Source organism: Neolamprologus multifasciatus, chromosome 6 (assembly GCF_963576455.1).
Source record: "Neolamprologus multifasciatus chromosome 6, fNeoMul1.2, whole genome shotgun sequence".
Classification (NCBI taxonomy): domain Eukaryota; kingdom Metazoa; phylum Chordata; class Actinopteri; order Cichliformes; family Cichlidae; genus Neolamprologus; species Neolamprologus multifasciatus.
Window position 1 is genome coordinate 27,913,562 of NC_140444.1, and position 18,232 is coordinate 27,931,793.

General features: G+C 40.5%; 1 protein-coding gene across 1 annotated transcript in view; it reads left to right on the top strand.

Moving 5' to 3' along the window:
• The window catches only part of dchs2 (dachsous cadherin-related 2), a 29,857-nt gene extending 11,849 nt beyond the window's left edge, over nt 1-18,008 (top strand). Inside the window, exons 10-20 of the mRNA XM_085163257.1 lie at nt 124-363; nt 2,650-2,784; nt 5,519-5,728; nt 6,307-7,167; nt 7,248-7,361; nt 7,938-8,149; nt 8,236-8,387; nt 10,074-10,204; nt 10,353-10,639; nt 10,989-11,130; nt 13,684-18,008. Of these exons, the coding sequence (XP_085019383.1) occupies nt 124-363; nt 2,650-2,784; nt 5,519-5,728; nt 6,307-7,167; nt 7,248-7,361; nt 7,938-8,149; nt 8,236-8,387; nt 10,074-10,204; nt 10,353-10,639; nt 10,989-11,130; nt 13,684-16,280 (5,081 nt within the window). The 3' untranslated portion in view covers nt 16,281-18,008. The remainder of the gene's footprint in view (nt 1-123; nt 364-2,649; nt 2,785-5,518; nt 5,729-6,306; nt 7,168-7,247; nt 7,362-7,937; nt 8,150-8,235; nt 8,388-10,073; nt 10,205-10,352; nt 10,640-10,988; nt 11,131-13,683) is intronic.
• The last annotated feature ends 224 nt before the right edge of the window (nt 18,009-18,232 follow it).

Consider the following 18,232-nt stretch of genomic DNA (forward strand, 5'->3'; position numbering starts at 1 on the left):
AGACTCACCATATGAATATCAGACATATGAACGTCTGCTGATTCACAGTGAATTAAAACATCAAACATTTCACTTTTAAATGTGAACATTAATTCTTCTTTTATTTCCTTCCTTCTTTTTCAGGCCTCTTGCTTCTCACTGCCCCGTTGGATTATGAGACAGAACGTTTCCACCGCCTGACCGTCCGTGCGCTGGACCAAGGCCTGCCCTCACTCTCCTCCACCCAGACTCTGACAGTGGAGGTCGGGGATGTGAATGACCAGGCGCCTGTGTTTAGTCAAACCATTTACACCGCCACTGTGGCAGAGAACAGAGACCCTGGAGAACCAGTGATCAGGGTCTCTGCCACTGATGAGGATTCAGGTAATAATTCATTTGACTGGCGAAAAGTCAGAGGTAATACCAACAAATAATGGCTGAAATGGGACATTTATACTGAGGTAGTGTACATTTAATTTTGAGCTCCAAATATTTAAAAATTCCTAATTTTTGTTTTCATTTCATTTAAAAGTTTTTATCTAATTTTCCAAATGAACACAGCATTTAACATCATTTAAATTTAGTTTGAAATTGCCCTGATATTAAAGTGGAGAGGGCAGTTTCCCTGTGAGCTACCTAGATGGCAGCACTAGCACATGTCCATGAAGCCTAAAACCATAAATCCGCTAACCATGAAAAGGTGAAGGCAACAAAATAAAGTAGGAGCCAAACTGCAAAACTACAGCTTTTCCTGGCAAGACAAAGTACAACAGTCCATGTTTATTACTTTTTTTCTTGTACCATGTGCTGTAATGCAGCTCAGCTTCCTTGTCGAACTTCAGCTCTGCTGTTTTTTCACTCCATTAACAGTTTAATTGAAACCACACCCTGCTGTTTTCCTCATATGCTTTTCGGTTTGTCTGCTCTGCTCATTGCACATCCCACCGAATCTCATTCACCCGACTCTTTAATCATATTCCCAAATCTACACATCGGCACTGTTTATTTTAACACATCGCGCACGGGGCCTTCTACATCCCGTTTCGTCTCCTCGTTGTTGACAGTAGGATTCTTTTTAAATACTGGAGATGGAGGGCGTGCGGCAGGGGGACCTGTACAGGAGGGGTTTCAATGTGAACTAACATTCTTGGGGGTGAGAATTGTCCAAGAACAGCAAGCAGACAGCTCCTCTGGGAAATCTGAAAGGTCCTCTCTCATCATGATTTCCATAATCCAAGCCATCTGTGCCAATAGGCGCTGTGTGTTCTCATCCATCTCCTCAAATCGCCTTGTCTGGCAGGCCGGCCTGCTCTCCCACCAGTCTTATTTGATTATCATTTGTGCTGCTTTTTTCCCTGCAAACTCACCAGAGATGACCATTGTTTTGTGTCTCTGATGATCTATGTATGTAAGTTTCCATGTGCTGGAGTCAATCACAGAAGAGCTGCAATGTGAATGAGTGTGACAGCTAAACTTCTGAGCCTTCTGGATTTCACTTTGTTAAGCAAGAGTTGAGATTTTGGGAGGTTTTTTTTTTAAAGAGTAACTGTGCTGTCTTTGTGTTCAAAAGAAGAGTTTGATTATTTACAAAGAGGTTTGATGGTAAGATTTGGTCATTGTGCCAGGGTTGCACTTTGGCTGAAACTTAAATGTTTTGATGAAACACTTTTGTTTGTCAGTATCCGGAGTGGGAATTGGTTTTGGTTGTTTATGCACAAGAGACAAAAGTGACACGGTTTACACCAAAAGAGTTATGAAGAAGACACTGACAGAGTTTTGTAGTTTTGACACCTACCAAGCAAACCAAGTTAACAGCAATGTAAATTAAATCAGTGAACCAAACAAAGCTAAGCAGGAGAAGTCTAGTAATCGAGTTATGCTCTTATAAAACATCATAGAAGTGTGCGAATAGACCGTAATTTCAAAAACGTGCAAATGCCCCGTGATTCAAAGGTTTTACTGCTATCAGCATAAAAGATATCTTAGTAATCATAGCCTTAAATGCTATACGCATTCCTCGCCTTGTTCTATCTTCTGAAACTAAAGTGACTTGAAACGTGCATCATTGTGATGGTCATCAAGACCACAGCTTGCATGTAAAGTTGAAGTGAACTCTGCGTTTGCTTCGTATCACAAGAACCATAAAAGCTGCGAGCAGCAGGCCTTCGCTGAGGTTTTAACTGCCTTGTGAAGTTCAGTGGTCACATTGTTCTCTTTTCCTTGAGATAAGCGCTGCCTGAAACAGAAGCAGCAATAAACATGAATGGACCTGAACTAAAGTTGAATGTGTGAGGTAGATAACGATTCAACGACTAGAGGTATCGGTTTTTCTGGAGATCGTGAGCATAAAAATGCACTGTGTTGTTTTTGACATCCATAATCTCATTAGAGAAGCCACATTTTTTTGTCTCACCAGTGTTAAGGCCGTTTATATCTACTTGAAACTGGAAATGTTTTTTTCAATAGAGAAACTAGCGTGTATCGTTTGTCGGGGAGCGTATCTATAATGTAAATCACTGGATTTCTGTAATTATGCAGCATTATCTGATATATGATCAAGTTGATTTTTGTGTTTTTCTATTAACCTTGATTTTCCTTTTTTTTTGCTTGAGCATTTGTTTTGAGGTCTGTGACAGCATTTACATTCGCCTCCTGTGTTCATGTCCGCAGAGGAGAACGCTGTGGTGTGGTACAGTCTGCTGCCGGGTCCCGGCTATGAGCTCTTCAGCATCAACCCGTACACCGGCCTGATTACCACCACCTCCTACCTGGACAGAGAGCAGCAGCAGCATTTTACTCTCAGAGGTAGGACACATAAGCAAACATCTGTTAGTCCTGAGCAATAACATTTTAAATAACAGTTTTCCACAATAAAAGCCAGAAGTAAAGCACGTATTTATTAACAAAAATTAGAAAGTTTAATTATAAGTTCAGGGTTAACAAACTCGAAGGAAAATCGGCAGTTGTGCAAAACAATGCAGTAAAAGTCACATGTTTAATGACTTCCAGAATGATAACACTGAAGACATCAGAATTATGCTCAGAAACTAAGTAACTCATCACCAAAATAGATTTTATTTTTGTAATAAATCAGAGCAATCTAATACAGCAACAGTGGTAAAAGGAAATCTTGTGTTTGTCAAGTGTCAGTCGTACAGCATTGGGCAAAGGTCTTGGAAAATAGGTGGAGGGGTTTGTTGAAACGTGTAAACAAGACAAGTTTTCTTCAATTTCTTTAAGTAGTCTTCAGGAATAGTTCTCCAGGCTTGTTGAAGGACATTTAAAGCTCTTCCTTGGATGTTGGCTGCCTTTTTTTTCAGTTCTCTGTCAAGATGATACCACACTGCTTTAGTAATGTTGAGGTCCGGGCTCTGGGGAGGCCAATCCAAGACTGATGGTGTTTAATGGTGTGTTTTTTACTGCATTGGCAGTCTGTTTGGTATCATTGTCAAGCTGAAAACTGAAGCTGCTGCCAATCAGATACTTTTCAGATAATATTGCATAGTTGAACAATACCTGACGGTACATTTCTACGTCCGTAACTGGTTGGAATGCAGCCGCAGACCATGACTGAGGCTCCACCGTGTTTTACAGACGGCTGTAGACACTCACTGTTGGATCTCTGTTCTGACTTCTTCCCCACATATTAAGATGATTTGAGCCAAAGATTTCAAATTCATTTTCATATCACTCCATAAGACCTGTTGCTGATGATTTTCATTCTAGTTTTTGTGTAACATCAACCTTTTCTCCCGTTTCTATTCTTTAAGAATGGCTTCTTGAAAGCCAATAAGACCATTTCTGATGAAGCTTTAGTGAACAGCAGATGGATCAACTGAAGGGACAGATACATGTCTCAGGTGCTTTGTCAGGTCTTTGCTGGATTGTTTTCTGATTTGTTAAGGACATGACTTTTAGATTCTGTTCATCTCCTGCAGATAGTTTCTTACTCTTGCCATTTCTTCTTTTTTCCTCCAGTTTCCTCAGATTTTATAAGAACGTGGTGCACACTAAATTTTTAGCCAATAGGTCTTTAAGAATCGTCTTGTTGGTGCAAAAATACATTACTATTCCTGTCAAATGTGTTATGTTTGGTATTTTTTGTGGATATAACCAACGATGAAATGTGTTTTTGTGGCAGGCCGCTAGAAACAAAGGGAAAATGAAACTGAGAATGAGAGAAAAAGCAGCCAATGTTTAGCAAAAAGACTTTGAAAAACCTCCAGAAAGACCTGGAGAACTAATAAGGGGTGGCTCAAGGCTTTTGCACAGTACTTAAAGTCAGTGCAAATTTCTGTAATTGTTCAATTACAGCCTGTCAGGCAGAAGATACAATCTGCTGATGAGGCAGTCTGTATGGAGGTGATGTTTGTGTTGAGCTGCCCTGTTATTGCATCACTAATGGCTATGATCAAGATGTCCTGAGGAAAACTGGTTTCAAAGACATCCCAGCTAATGTGACAGCAGCTGTGTAAACACAGGAATTTGATTCTTTTCATATCACGACCTTGCTTGCTTAGCCACACACTCACAACGATAATTGGGTGAGAGCCTGCATCTGAACGGTTATACAAATACTTTCATTCTGTACCTTCTCCTTTGTCACGCTTCACCGGCAAAGCCGTAAAGAATTTAAGGTCGACTTTCTCCATTAAAGCAACGTTATTCAGTAGATTGATTTATGTTAAGGAAACAGAAGACTTTTAAAGGGCTGAGCTACAGTATATCTAACCTCTTCTGACTGCACCGCTACACCCTTCTGTCTTTTCAAGAGTTTGCTTTCGCTCTCACATGGGTGCGTGCAGTAATTACGTTCAACAGATTCACCAGCGTTTGGTGAAATGCTTTCACATGTTTTACTATAATATTTGTACAGTTGCCAGTATAATTAAAAATAAAGTCCCAGTAATTAAATATAATAACAGGAAGGCCTGAATATTTAGAAGCCACGCCAAAATCTCACAGGGCTTATTGGGAAACACTGAAATATATGTTTTCTCTGGCTGTAAATGAATTGGAAAGAAATTTTTAAAAAAAATTTGTCAGCATGTGTTAAAAGCTGTGTCTCATTATTTTCCGTTGACTGATTTTGGAGTTTTTATTGCTATTAAACATCCAATCTGGCCACACAGTGTCCAGACACACAGCCAATAATTGCCTCATTGCTGTGTTGTAAGAAAGAGTAAAATTGTTACATATAATGTGTACAGTATGGCTTTTTAAAATTACACTCTAGTGTTGAATGAGTTATTAAAATAACAGCGTGTGGCATATCTGAGACATTCAGACATTAAGACATCAGGTTTACAATAGCTACACTTTGCTTTTGGTGCTATTTGGATGCTATTTAAAACATGCCAAAGAAAAATAGAAAAAAGGATCTAAAGAACATGCTAATAGTATTAGGCACTTGTTGTTTAAAACATCAGTACTTATTATAAAGCCTGTGGGTGTCAAGCATTTGAATATTTTAGTAAATAATTAAAAAAGAACTGGTGAGGAAGCCTCTGCGTCGTTTCCTTTCTGTTCCTATCTCCAGTCCAAGCTCGTGACAGCAGCGCTCGGCCACTTTCGAGCACGACGACGGTGGTGTGCTCTGTGCTGGATGACAACGACAACCCCCCAGAGTTCATGCAGTCATCCTTCCGCATCAGCATCCCGGAAAACCTTCCTCCTGGGGTCATCCACACCGCCCAGGCCTCTGACCCAGATCACGGAGAAAATGGCACCATTCACTACTCCATAGTTGGTGAGAAGATCAGACCTTGTTTTGTATTTCAAGCAACTTGAAAGTTTTACCTGAACTTCATGCTGTCATTCAAGTTGTACAGAATGGGTCATTCTAAAGAGCTCAGTGAATTCAAGGCTACTACTGTAATGATGCCACCGTTGCAACAAGTCCATTATTGGCTCCCATAAAGTGGTAGCTCAGGCAAAGTTACAGAGCAGGTTAGTTGAGTGCTGATGCAGTCTGAGCAGCTCTTGTAGGTGCGTAACTTGTGGGTAGTCCAGTATTTTAGAGCACATCATTTATTTAACAGTTAAAGACTTGCACGAACTGTCTGTAGTGAAGGGACAAGCACAGCTTATCTACTAACTTCTTGGTTCAATATTGAGCTATGTGCATATCATTTTTCTGCTTGGAGAGACCATTAGCAGCATACATTTAGTCTGACCTTCAGATAAATGAAGCAAGAAAAATTCTAAGTGGATGAATGTCTGACTGCTTGCTTTCAAGACATCAAAAGTGCATTGTTGAGTCAAGTGGCCAAAGTTAAAGTGGAATTATCCTTTATTTCCTTTCCACTGATCTCTGATTGTCTGCAGGTGAGGACTACAGAGGTCGCTTCACCATCAACAGTCACACCGGAGCCATTAGCACCACACAGGTCCTTGACCGGGAGGAAATGCAGAATTACACACTCACCATCCAGGCCCGTGACTATGGCCCCACCCCACTCAGCTCCTTCACCCAGCTCCATCTGGTGCTGCTGGACCAGAACGATAACATCCCTTCCTTTACCCGCAAGAGCTATCATGCTTCTATCAGCGAGGGCCTCTCCGCAGGAGCTGAAGTCCTGCGTGTAAGTGCGTCAGATCCTGACGAAGGGTCTAACGGGGAAGTGACCTACTCCCTGACAGATGATAACAGCCAAGGGGCCTTTTTAATCGACGCCTTCACGGGAGCGATCCGCACCACCAGGTCTCTGGACCGAGAGAGCAGAGCTCAGTACAGCCTCAGAGCTGTCGCTACCGATGGATGCACTCAGGGACCGCTGAGCTCTTTGGCGTCGGTCACCATACAGGTGGAGGACGTGAACGACAACATGCCGGTCTGTGAGCAGACTCCCTTCAACGCGTGGGTTTCCATGAGGACGCTGCCGAACCAGATAGTTACCACAGTGACAGCAGCAGATGGGGATCAGGGTGAGAATGGGACGATACATTATGCGTTATCAGACGAGGAGAATCTGTTTGACATCAACACAGAGACTGGAGAGATTTCGCTGAGAAGACGAGTGAGAGCGGGTTTCTCTGGGAGGAAGCTGCAAGTTGTCGTTTCAGACAGAGGACATCCTGCTCTGACCTCTACCTGCCTGGTTTTTATGCATCTGAAGGGAGAATACGAAGGACTGCAGTTCACAAGCAAAGTCTACAACGCCAGTGTCAAGGAGAACAGCAGAGCTGGTACGTTTTATCTGTTTGTCTTGTTTTCACTGATACCACTGAACATCTCAGTCATTGTTTTCGTCTTTTTCTTTCTAAAGGCACTTGGATTGCAAAGGTGGAGGCCAACGACCAAAGCAGCAGCAGACAAAGAATAACATACACCATATTTAGCGGCAACGAGAACCAGGTTTTCTCCATTAACCGTCACACTGGTAATTAAAATGTTCATTTCTAAATACAACTTATTAACCAATAAAACCGTCTAATCCCACAATTTAGATTTTCTGTTAGTTTTTTGTATTATCCCTAAATTACCCCTTTTCAAAAGAAAAAATCAGCTTTTCTGGTTCTTCTGCATTTTTTAATACATAAGTATTTCAAAACCATGTATGATTTTATCATATTTTCCCCCAAATTCCTTTTTTTGACTCACGTCTACATAAAGTAACCGTGCAGACACACCAAGTCAAATACACAATCTCATACTGATGTTGGACTGAACGTTCACCACAAAAACTTGAACCTAAAAGTACTTCTGTCGACACCTTTGTTGTCAGATTGAAAGCTGTTTTTCTTTCCACTACTTTACCATGACTTTTCTATTATTTGGTGAAAAGAGGCCAAAGAGGAAAAGGCCCTGTTCACAGAAGGGCGTGAAGTAAAATGTCAATTAAGATTATGATTTCTATGATTTGTGTTTTTAAAAATAAACCTCATTGGCTTGATATTAACTGAGCTGTACTTCCTTTTGAGTGCAGCTTTTACCTTCATGTTACCGTCTTATGTAGGTGAAATCCGAGTGCAGAAGGATAACTCTCTGGACTTTGAGGTGAACCCCCACATCCAGCTGGTGGTGCTGGCTGACAGTGGGCTGCAGACAGCTCACTGCAGGGTCTCCATCACTCTGGTGGACATCAATGACAACGCACCACAGTTTGAACACAGCAGCTACAGGACAGCTGTCTGGGAGGGCCAAGTGCACAATACCTACATTATGCAGGTAAACTTTCGGTATTAACGCCCTCATTGATGTGAGAGGCATGCAGTGATCCCTCTAATACTGACCGCTTCTCATATTTTGAACAGGTGTTTGCCTCCGATGCTGACAGCGGCATGAACGGCCAGATTGAATACTCCATTCTCTCTGGTAACCTTAATGGAGCTTTCATTTTGGACTCTGTACGAGGAATCCTTGCGACCAATGTTTTACTGGACCGCGAGATCACTCCATCATACAAGTATGCTCAAACTGCTCAATAAAAAATATTAAGTAAAACTTTATTGCACACATAAAATTGATTCTACTTCCAAAATGGAATCAGCTACAGTTGCATGTTTCTTCTACTTCACTTCTTCGTAAATGTTAAAGCATTTTAACTGGCGTAGTACAACAATTATTTTGGTGGCATTTTACAATCCTCCTACAGTCCTGGTGGAAAGAAGATGCACCTTCTTTCATTTCTAAGCTTTTACATATCAGGATATAATAAAAATGATCTGGTTCTTAGCAGGTCTTAAGCTCGGATAAATACAATATCAGATAAATCACAAAACAGGGCATATTACACCCACTCTGCCTCCTGAGCTTCTGGAGCAATGTCTGCTGGACAGATAAGATCAAATGTCTTGTTAGGTGAAAACCACACACAACATATTAGCACAAACAGTAGTCAAGCACAGTGGTGGAGGGGTGATGATTTGGGACCTGGGCACCTCGCAGTCAGATATTTGATATATATTTTATATATATTTTACCAAGTCATCTAGACTCAAATATGAGGCCATGTGCCTGACAGGTGAAGTCTGAAATTGGGTCATGTAACAGGAAATAGATCCCAAGCACAGCAGCAAATCTACAAAACAAAAGGCAAAAGGGAAAAAAATGAAGGCGTTGCAATGACTGAGTGAAAGTCCAGACCTCGTACTGATAGAAATGCTGTGGCAGGACCTTAAGAGAGCTGTGCACAAACAAAGTACCTCAAACCTCAATAAGCTGAAAAAACATTGCAGAATGAGCCAAATTTCCTCCACTCCCATATGGAAAAGATATATATAAATCTTATAAAGTTTGTATCTGTCTTGTATTAAACTTGTATGAAAAGCATACAAGAGTGAAAACACATATAAGATCCCTTGAAAAATTATATAATGAAACTTGTATGTTTTGGATACTTACTAAAAAAATATATGAAAGTAATGAAAAAGTGGCCACTTTCATGAGTAAATCATATATGTTTTTACTATTTCTTTTCCATAAAGGCTGATAAAGTCATACAAAAACGATTAGTTCAGGTTGTTGCTGCCAAAGGTGGTGCTACAAGCTACTGAATGATGGTGTGTGCTGAGGTTTTTCACACACTGTTTGGCTTAGTTTTGATAAATAACTAATGATATGGTGTAATATGTCGTTGTTCATCTGAGGTTGTATTTATCTGATCTTAAGACCTGCTAAGGACCAGATTATTTTTATTTTATTTTTATTTGTAAAATTTTAGAACTGAAAGAGGGCGTACTTTTTTCTACCATGTTTGTTGTTTGGTTTTTTTGGGTTTTTTTTACAAAGTACTGATTTGTCTCTCTTACAAGAAGGGGCCAAGACATCTTAATTAATCTGAATTAAGCCACCCATGGAGCCTGTAGTTACAACTGACAGTAAGCCTAACCCTCTTCACTGCACTGGTCTTCCATTTCTTTGAAAGGCAGAAAGGAATAAGACTTGACTAACTTTTGCTCCTGAGAAAAAAATCCTTACAAGACAAAAGAGGTTACAATAAAAAAAGATCATATCTTTGTGATTGTGGGAGTAACCAAGAAACTCTGTTTTACTCTGAGTCAACAGGCCTGCTCAGCTGAGAAATGGATTTGAGAATTTGACTAAAGCTCAGTTGTATTATTTGCTAATTTCCCACCTATCTACATTACAGGCTGGTTCTACAGGCAGCAGACAGGGGGAATCCTCCACTGAGCAGCACCGCCACTGTTAGGGTCCAAGTGGTAGATGTCAACGACAACAGCCCTGCCATTCCCCCCATGGATCCTGTACTTATAACTGAGAGTAAGCCTAACTCCTGTCAATGCACTGCTCTTCCATTTCTTTGAATGGCAGAATCTCTTCAGTACATCAACACTTACAGTTTTTGTAGGACAAGATTTAAATCCAAGTTCATTGTAGTTTAAACTACAATCTGCTATTCTCTGCCTAGATCTGCCAGCAGGATACATGGTGACCCAAGTGACTGCAAATGACGTTGACCTGAGCTCGACTATCACCTACAGCTTCTCAGACAACAGCAGCACCAATATTCCCTTTGCTATCGACCGGTATACTGGCGTCATTACTCTGACTCGAGCCCTGGACTATGAGGAGCAGACAGAGTACACTCTGACGGTCTGGGCATCTGACTCAATTCACCAGACCAATGGAGAGGTTAAAGTTCAAGTGCTCGATGTCAATGACAACGCTCCAGTGTTCACCCAGGACTCCTACCAGGTGCAGATACAAGATTTTACAGTCAGATGGTTGAAAGCATTCATAATCTTAATTATGTGGTACTCAAAATATTCCCCCATATATATATATATATATATATATATATATAGATATAAAATAAATATTCCCCCCTCTATCAGAGGCCTGCGCTCTTCTGGACAGCACCTTATATACCGTATACCAGCACCACATATATAATAACTCATCAAAGTTTGGATTGGATCATTTTCCTAAAAGCCCGTGGCCTAATTGAATGAAAGTTAGAAAAGGAGGTGGAATATGTAAAAACGTTCGGTAGATTCAGAAAACTTTCTGCAGATGTGATTTGCTCTTTGTTTTTCTCTTGGAGGTGGAGTTATCAGAGCTGGTCTCAGCAGACACGTTTGTCATGTCTGTGTCAGCTACCGACAGAGATTCTGAACTCAATGGAAAGATCAACTACAGACTGCTTTCATCTCCCCTGCAAGGCTTTTACATCCAGCCAGAGGATGGTAAGGAACGGTGCAACTCATGAAAAGGGAAAGTGCTCCCATACATGATGTATGAACACTGACAGCAAAAGATTACTCTATACTCTATGCGCACATGTATATGGCACATGCAGTATCTAAGTATACCAGAGTTACTATACTCTATACTCATACTCTACTGATATCAAACGTTATGACTGTCTGGTGGTATGATTTCTATATTTAGGAGTTGCTCTCTACATTGAAGGTATCTTTACTTGCACAGTTAAAGTCATGCATGCCTTAACCAACGGCACACAGAAAACCTGATTGGGAGCAGCTCAGGATACAGCAGGAAATGATACTTGGACTTTTTCTTCTGCCAGTAGCATTTTAGCAATGTGGAAATATATTTTTGAAGTCTTGTGCTAGTGAGGTTCTTGGACAAGAGCGAAAAAATGCCAATTAGAAGTCAGCAAGATAGAGTGCTTTGGATGAGCCTGTGTTATTATCTCCCTTTTAAGAATCCCTAAACTCAAGAAAGAAGATAAATCCTACATAGCTGAAACCAAACCAGCTCCCCTCAGTTCTGGCCAGTTCTCTTTCACTTAAGAGTAATTTATGGGCTTTTACCAGGTTTGAACCCCAAATTTAATATCAGAGAAATGCATTTGCCCTGTTTTGTGGTGAGATGCACTAATGGAAATTTGCAGCAATGTTGCCGAGTATGGTGCTTTCTGTGGTACGGTGTGTCTCTGTTAGAGTAGAGCCTCAGAGTGAATGCAATCGTCCTGTAGAAAACCTTAAGTGGCACTGAAGTGGAATAATAAATTGGATGAACAGACACTTTGTTGCATTTCACCAAGAAAATTGCCCTTCCATTCAGCACATGGAAATAATGTTGCAATGCTGTGTCTAATGACGGTAGTTTTGATTTAAACCTTAATAAATTGATAGATTGTTACAATACACTGATCTTAAGAGGAGAAAATCCTTCAACTGTATATTTCTTAAACTGAAGGCCAGGTCTTTGAATTCAGTGAAGAATATTTTGGTCTAAATGACCATATAACCATGAATTTATTTGCATTTGGTGGACCCCCTTTAGCTTGTTGATATATTATTCCAACATGAACTGTTCAAAAAGAGCTTCTTTTCATATCAGGATTGTTCACCTTTCTTAGTCTCCGAGTGCTTCTTGAAATATCCAGTGTGCATTGGGATCATTATTCTGCTGCATTAAGTCTGTTAATCCATCTTCACAAAGAAAAATGAAGCATCTGGTGTTGTGCTGCTCCTCCTGGGTCAGATGAAGTCCATTCAGGGAAAGTGACCAACTCCAAAATAACCAAAAAACCCTTGAAAGTTCCCACCAGCATGTTGCACTGTGGATTTTTCTTCCATGGCAGAGTCATTATCTCTAGTCTTTGTTTTCTTGTATACACATTTCGGTTGCTACCATAAGCTGAGAGAAGAACAGTTTGTTTAGAAATCATTATGGGTGCTTTACAGATTTCACTTCCTTGCAGATTTGTAGTGTTGATTTAGTCATTTCTATATCTGTGATGAAGTTTTCTACAAAAATATTCTATTGTTCTCCCTACCGGGAGGAGGGGAGGGGGGGGGGGTTAGATACCAAAAACAGCTCCAACTCATGGTCACACTAAAGTCACTAAAACTTTATTTTACCCACATTTTTTTATAGATGGTCTTCAAATTCCACAACCTCATGACTGCCTTGGTTGGCTAAACATTTGACCCTGACCTTTGTTGTTAGCGCCAAAGATCAAAGTTGACCTTGGAAAAATAATTTCAAGTAACCATTATGAGTAATATATCGTATGAAAGGGCATGGAGAGAGCTGTACAACTTACTTTTTAGGTATTCAATGTAACACCTTATGATGTCACAAAGACACCGTAACAGGCTGATGTCGTCATATTGTAATGAAAGCAGGCTGACGTCAGCATGTTGTAATAAAAACATCTAAGTTTTAGTTTAGCCCCTGGCCTTCGGTGGAGTTGTGCTCTCAGTGCTCTTGTTTCACTATGTTCTGTTTTAAGTGTTGTCAAAATATCTGATTATTAACAGATTTGGTGGTGATGAAAAACTACGTTTTTTTCATGTGGTTTCAGACATTCGGATCCACAACATTTTGAGTCATGTTACTGACTACCTGAAGTTTTATCTTTGTTCCCGTGCTTGCCAGTATATATATTAAAACTCATTATTAGATGCAGCAATATATTTCTGTCATAGATGATCATAGCTGGGAAGACTACAGGCCAAACCAAAACCAAAGCACTAAACTATGGGCTAAACTTCCAAAGAGTTGAAGAGTTTTGCAATATTTGGCATGTATTGTAAAAAAAAAAAAAAAGTTATATCCCCTAGTTGAAAAACAAAGATGTGAATAAAGCCTTTATATTAATTTAGGCTTTATTTCAAGCCTATGATTATATGCTAATAGTCCTGTTTGTGACTGTTACTGCCTTTAGTAACAGTCATGAATGTTAGAACCATTATCAATACAACAATATCAACTGGTCCTTTAAAGAAACTCATTAACTGATGGGAATATATTCTATTTTGCAGGGTCTATTTTTACTAACAAGCCCTTAAAGGCCATCACAAACAGCAACCTGATCCATCTTCTGGTTGAAGCAAGAGATGGAGGAGATCCTGTGCACTCCACCGTTACCTCCATAGACGTGCTGATTTTGGACACCAACGACCATGAACCTTCGTTTTACCAGGACATATACACACTCACCGTCCCAGAGGACACGCCTATAGACACTACCCTGCTGACTTTTTCTGCAGAGGACCAAGACTGGAGCCCTGAAAATACCTATTTGGACTATACCATCACTGGGGGAAATGAGGAGAAAAGATTCTGTCTGGAAGTAAAAATGGTTCAGATTGAGAATCAGATTAAAAATGTTGGAAAGCTTGTTCTTTGCAACGCTTTAGACCGTGAAACTACTGAGAGCTATGCATTAACAGTGAGCGTTTCTGATCGAGGAATGCCTCCACTGAACAGCTCTACCGTCGTCATGGTGACTGTAACAGACTGCAATGACAATGTCCCTGTGTTTTCCAGCACAGAGTACCATGCACAAGTAAGTGAAAACAGCCAGCTGGGTACCAAACTGGTCCAGGTCAGTGCCCACGATCCCGACCTCGGAACCAATGGCCTGGTGCGGTATGACATAATTTCTGGGAACAGTAAAGGTCACCTTAAGCTTGATCCTCAGTCTGGCCTCTTAGTAGTCAACAACTCTCTCGACTATGAAAAAGACTCGAAATACATCCTCACCATCCGAGCATCGGATGGTGGCAAATCATCTGAAAACCATAAAGTGGCATTTACGATTGTCTTCATCACGGTGTTGGATGAGAATGACAACACCCCATATTTCATGTTTCCTACAGTTAACTGTTCTGTGCTGGAGAACCTCCCTGCATTTACCCATGTATGTTCTGTTCACGCTGTTGACAATGACTTAGGCCCTTATGGGCAGCTCACCTACTCTGTTATGTCCTCCTGCTTCATGAACTATGGCAGCGGTAACCCAGAGAGGAAGGAGGCCTTTGCTATCGATCCCCTGACAGGCGACATTCACACCAGACAAACCTTTGACTACGAACGAGAAAGCGAGTACTGTTTTATAGTGGAAGCCAGAGATAAAGGTGACAAAGCTGCTACAGTGAGAGTCCAAGTAAATATCAAGGGAGTGGATGAATTTAGTCCGGTCTTTACCCAGAAGCAGTATCACTTTCTGTTGCCAGAAAACGTCAAGCCTGGTGATACGGTCGGTTACGTGATGGCAATGGACCATGATGGAGGTGTGGACGGGGTGGTGGAGTACTCACTTGTGAATTCATCACCTTTTTTCTCCATTAACAGAACAATTGGGGCTATCTTTGTCTCTGGTCCTGTGTATCATAGGGCAGGCAGCCAGGACATGGTAGAACTGGTTGTTTCTGCAGCTAGTCCCAGATTAGGCTCCAGGACTACAACCTGCCTGGTTTTTGTCAATATCTCTAGTTCAGCTGAAGCACTAACTGGAGTCCCCCTGGATACTCATATGCTCAGTTTGACTGTTTCATTAATCATGTTTCTCTTTCTGCTTATCCTTTTTGTGAGCTTGGTTCTCAGATGTAAGCTCAAAGATGCAGCCATCAGAAAGGCTGCTGCCATTGCTACACACTTGAACCATGGCACAAGCTCGCTCACGAGACATAATAACCAAACACAAAGTTCCATGTCTTTGCATGACATTACACGCCCAAGCATCATGGTGACTAAAATGGACATCTCAAACCCATATAATCCATCAGACTCGAGCGGGCGAGGTTCAGCGGAAGGCGAGACAGCTGAGGACCAGGAGATCAAGTGGATCAACGAATACCCCTGCCGTAAAAGAAACGAATCTGCCCAGAAGTCCACAGAGATCCCAGACTCTGCCTTACTAGGAGATAATATCTCTTGCAGTTCTATCGATGTAGGACCAGAGCACATCTTATCAGTCAATAAATGTTTAGTCTCAGGGATAGCCAGCACAGAAAGTCTCCACCACTTCAAAGAGGAAGGAGGAGGCGAGGGACTACTTCCTGGAATACTCAGGATGAGAGATTTAAAGGAGAACATGGGGATAAAAGGGTTCGCCCCCCTTTCTGAAGCCCAGGCTTCTGCAGATTCTCTCTCCTCACTGGTTTTTCTAGACGAGGAGTTGCAAGGTAGCTACTGCTGGGACTACCTTTTGGACTGGGAACCCCGTTTCCAGACTCTGGCCTCCGTATTTACTGATATTGGGATGCTCCCTGATGAGGAACTTCAAGGTGGCCGTGAGGACTTAGCAGCAGAATCGAGTTGTCTCATGTACCCACCACCTCTTATAACAGGGGTAGCACAGCCGGGCATAAGGACCGTTCCTCCACGAAAGCCGGGGCGTGTGCCAAGCATCGCCAGACGACCCTCTTACCGGAAATATGCTTATTCCCCCTTAGCCAGGAACACTGGACTTACCCCTTCAGCTATGACACCTAATTTCTCCCCATCACTGTCTTCGCTCACTATAAGGACCCCCAGTGCCTCACCAGTTGTCTCAGACACTGGAGTTGGGGGGATCAGACTTGAATCAGGACCCCTCACTGCTAGCCTTTTAGAGGCAGAAATACAGGTATAGCCAAAAATTTTAAGTGACATCACTTTCATTTACGATTCACCTTTTGAAGTTTTTTTAGGAGACACTGCTCAGTTTGGTTGTGATTTTGCTGATATTCAGATATATTCCTGGTATCATTTCCATAATAGCCTCATTGTCCACTTGTAGGGTTTTAAAGGGTGATACAGTAATACAACACAATAATATCCTATTGAAGTTATTGTAGTGGTTTGCATTCCGGGCGAAATCGTAACTCACTTCAGTAAAAATACTAAATTAATATCTGGAAAACTCGGACTGAAACCTGTCTTGCATTATATTCTTGTTATGTACATGTCTGAAAAAGAGCAGATGTTCCAGTCAGCAATTAATTACCGAATGTTTTATTGTAAACATGTATATGAGCAGAAAATGAAACACTTTGTTATTGCAGTTGGTTGCAGCTTCTAAATTGAAACTTTTTCATGGTTGATTTAACTTTAATAACCAAAGAAAGGCAATATTTTTCTGCGGTTAGCTATGTTAGCTGCTTCCTGGAATAATAAAAAATGGTATTTTGAATCCAGGCCTTTTTGCCTCCCCTTTTCATATAATCCCTCAATAAATCCCAGTGAGAAACAGAATACATTTTATTCCTTCAATTTAATACTTTAATGCTTTTAAAGCTAAAAGAAAGGCTGGGTAAGTGCAGCTATCTCTCAAAACCAAAATACAGTTCAGGAATTCCTCACTGGTACAAAGTTTGTACAGATTATACCGTTTCTGCTGTCTCTATTCATGAACCAGCTTCAGATTTTTGTCATTTTCTCATGATATATATTCATGATTGTTTCTGTGCGCTGTCTGTAAACTATGGCCACCCTGTTAATAAACAGCACTTCAGGTATAATTTTCAGAGAAATGTATAATCTAATCTAAAACATTTGTAAGTAAATAATTTGTAATAAAAAAGTTTTTTTTTTTTTTTTTTTGTCATATTGTGCTTCCGAGTTTCTTTAGGGTAATTTGATTTGCATGTGTACGTATTTCCTCATTTCCAGTGATAAAAACTGAGACTGAGAATCAGTGACATGAACCACTAATAAAGACAGGATTCTTGTGGTGGGGCAATAATAAAACAGCTCTTTAAAGGCATTTTTGCAACAAATACATTAAACTTTTATGATGTGTTTTCCCAGGATATTGCATTTTACGCTTCAGATGGTTTTCTTTTCATGAATCTGGTCTTTCACATGGTCACCTTCAATATTTTGCATCTGAACAGCAACAAGAGGTTAAATTCTTTGATAATACTTTACATAAGAAAAATGGGATAAAGGTTTTCCAACTATGTAAACACTTGTGGTGGTGTGCAGCGCTATTACAGATTCTGTTCTTATTCTTCACTTTTAGGATCCTGATGTAAACATTTACATCCTGTATAGATGCTTTTTATAGATCAACACTATAATATGCGTACACTCTCGAACCACTTTGTTAGGTACACCTGTTAAACTGTTTATTAATGCAAATATGTGTCTATCAGCCAATCAAAGGGCAGCAAATCAGTCCATTTAGACACGTAGACATGGTCAAGATGACCTGCTAAAGTTCAAACTGAGCATCAGAATGATGATTGAAGTTACTTTGCCAGTCCTTTAGTATTTCAATTGTCCACACAACCATTTCCAGGGTTTACAAATATACAGCAACAGCAAATCTTTGCCTGGTAATTAAACCTCAAAACATCAGAGTCTGGCTCTTCTAACGTGAACATTAATTCAGGTTATGAAACAAATTGATTAAAATAGAGGAAAGCCAATATCATCACTAGTATATTTCAACCTAATACTTACTGATGGATTATAACCTTAATAATGAGTTATTGTTGTTATGTTTCCCCTTTTATTTCAAGTTTTAGAGACCTCACATCTCTCCTGTCTTGTTTAAATGATCTGAAAGTGGTTCAACATGGCTCCACGTGGTCTGCTGTT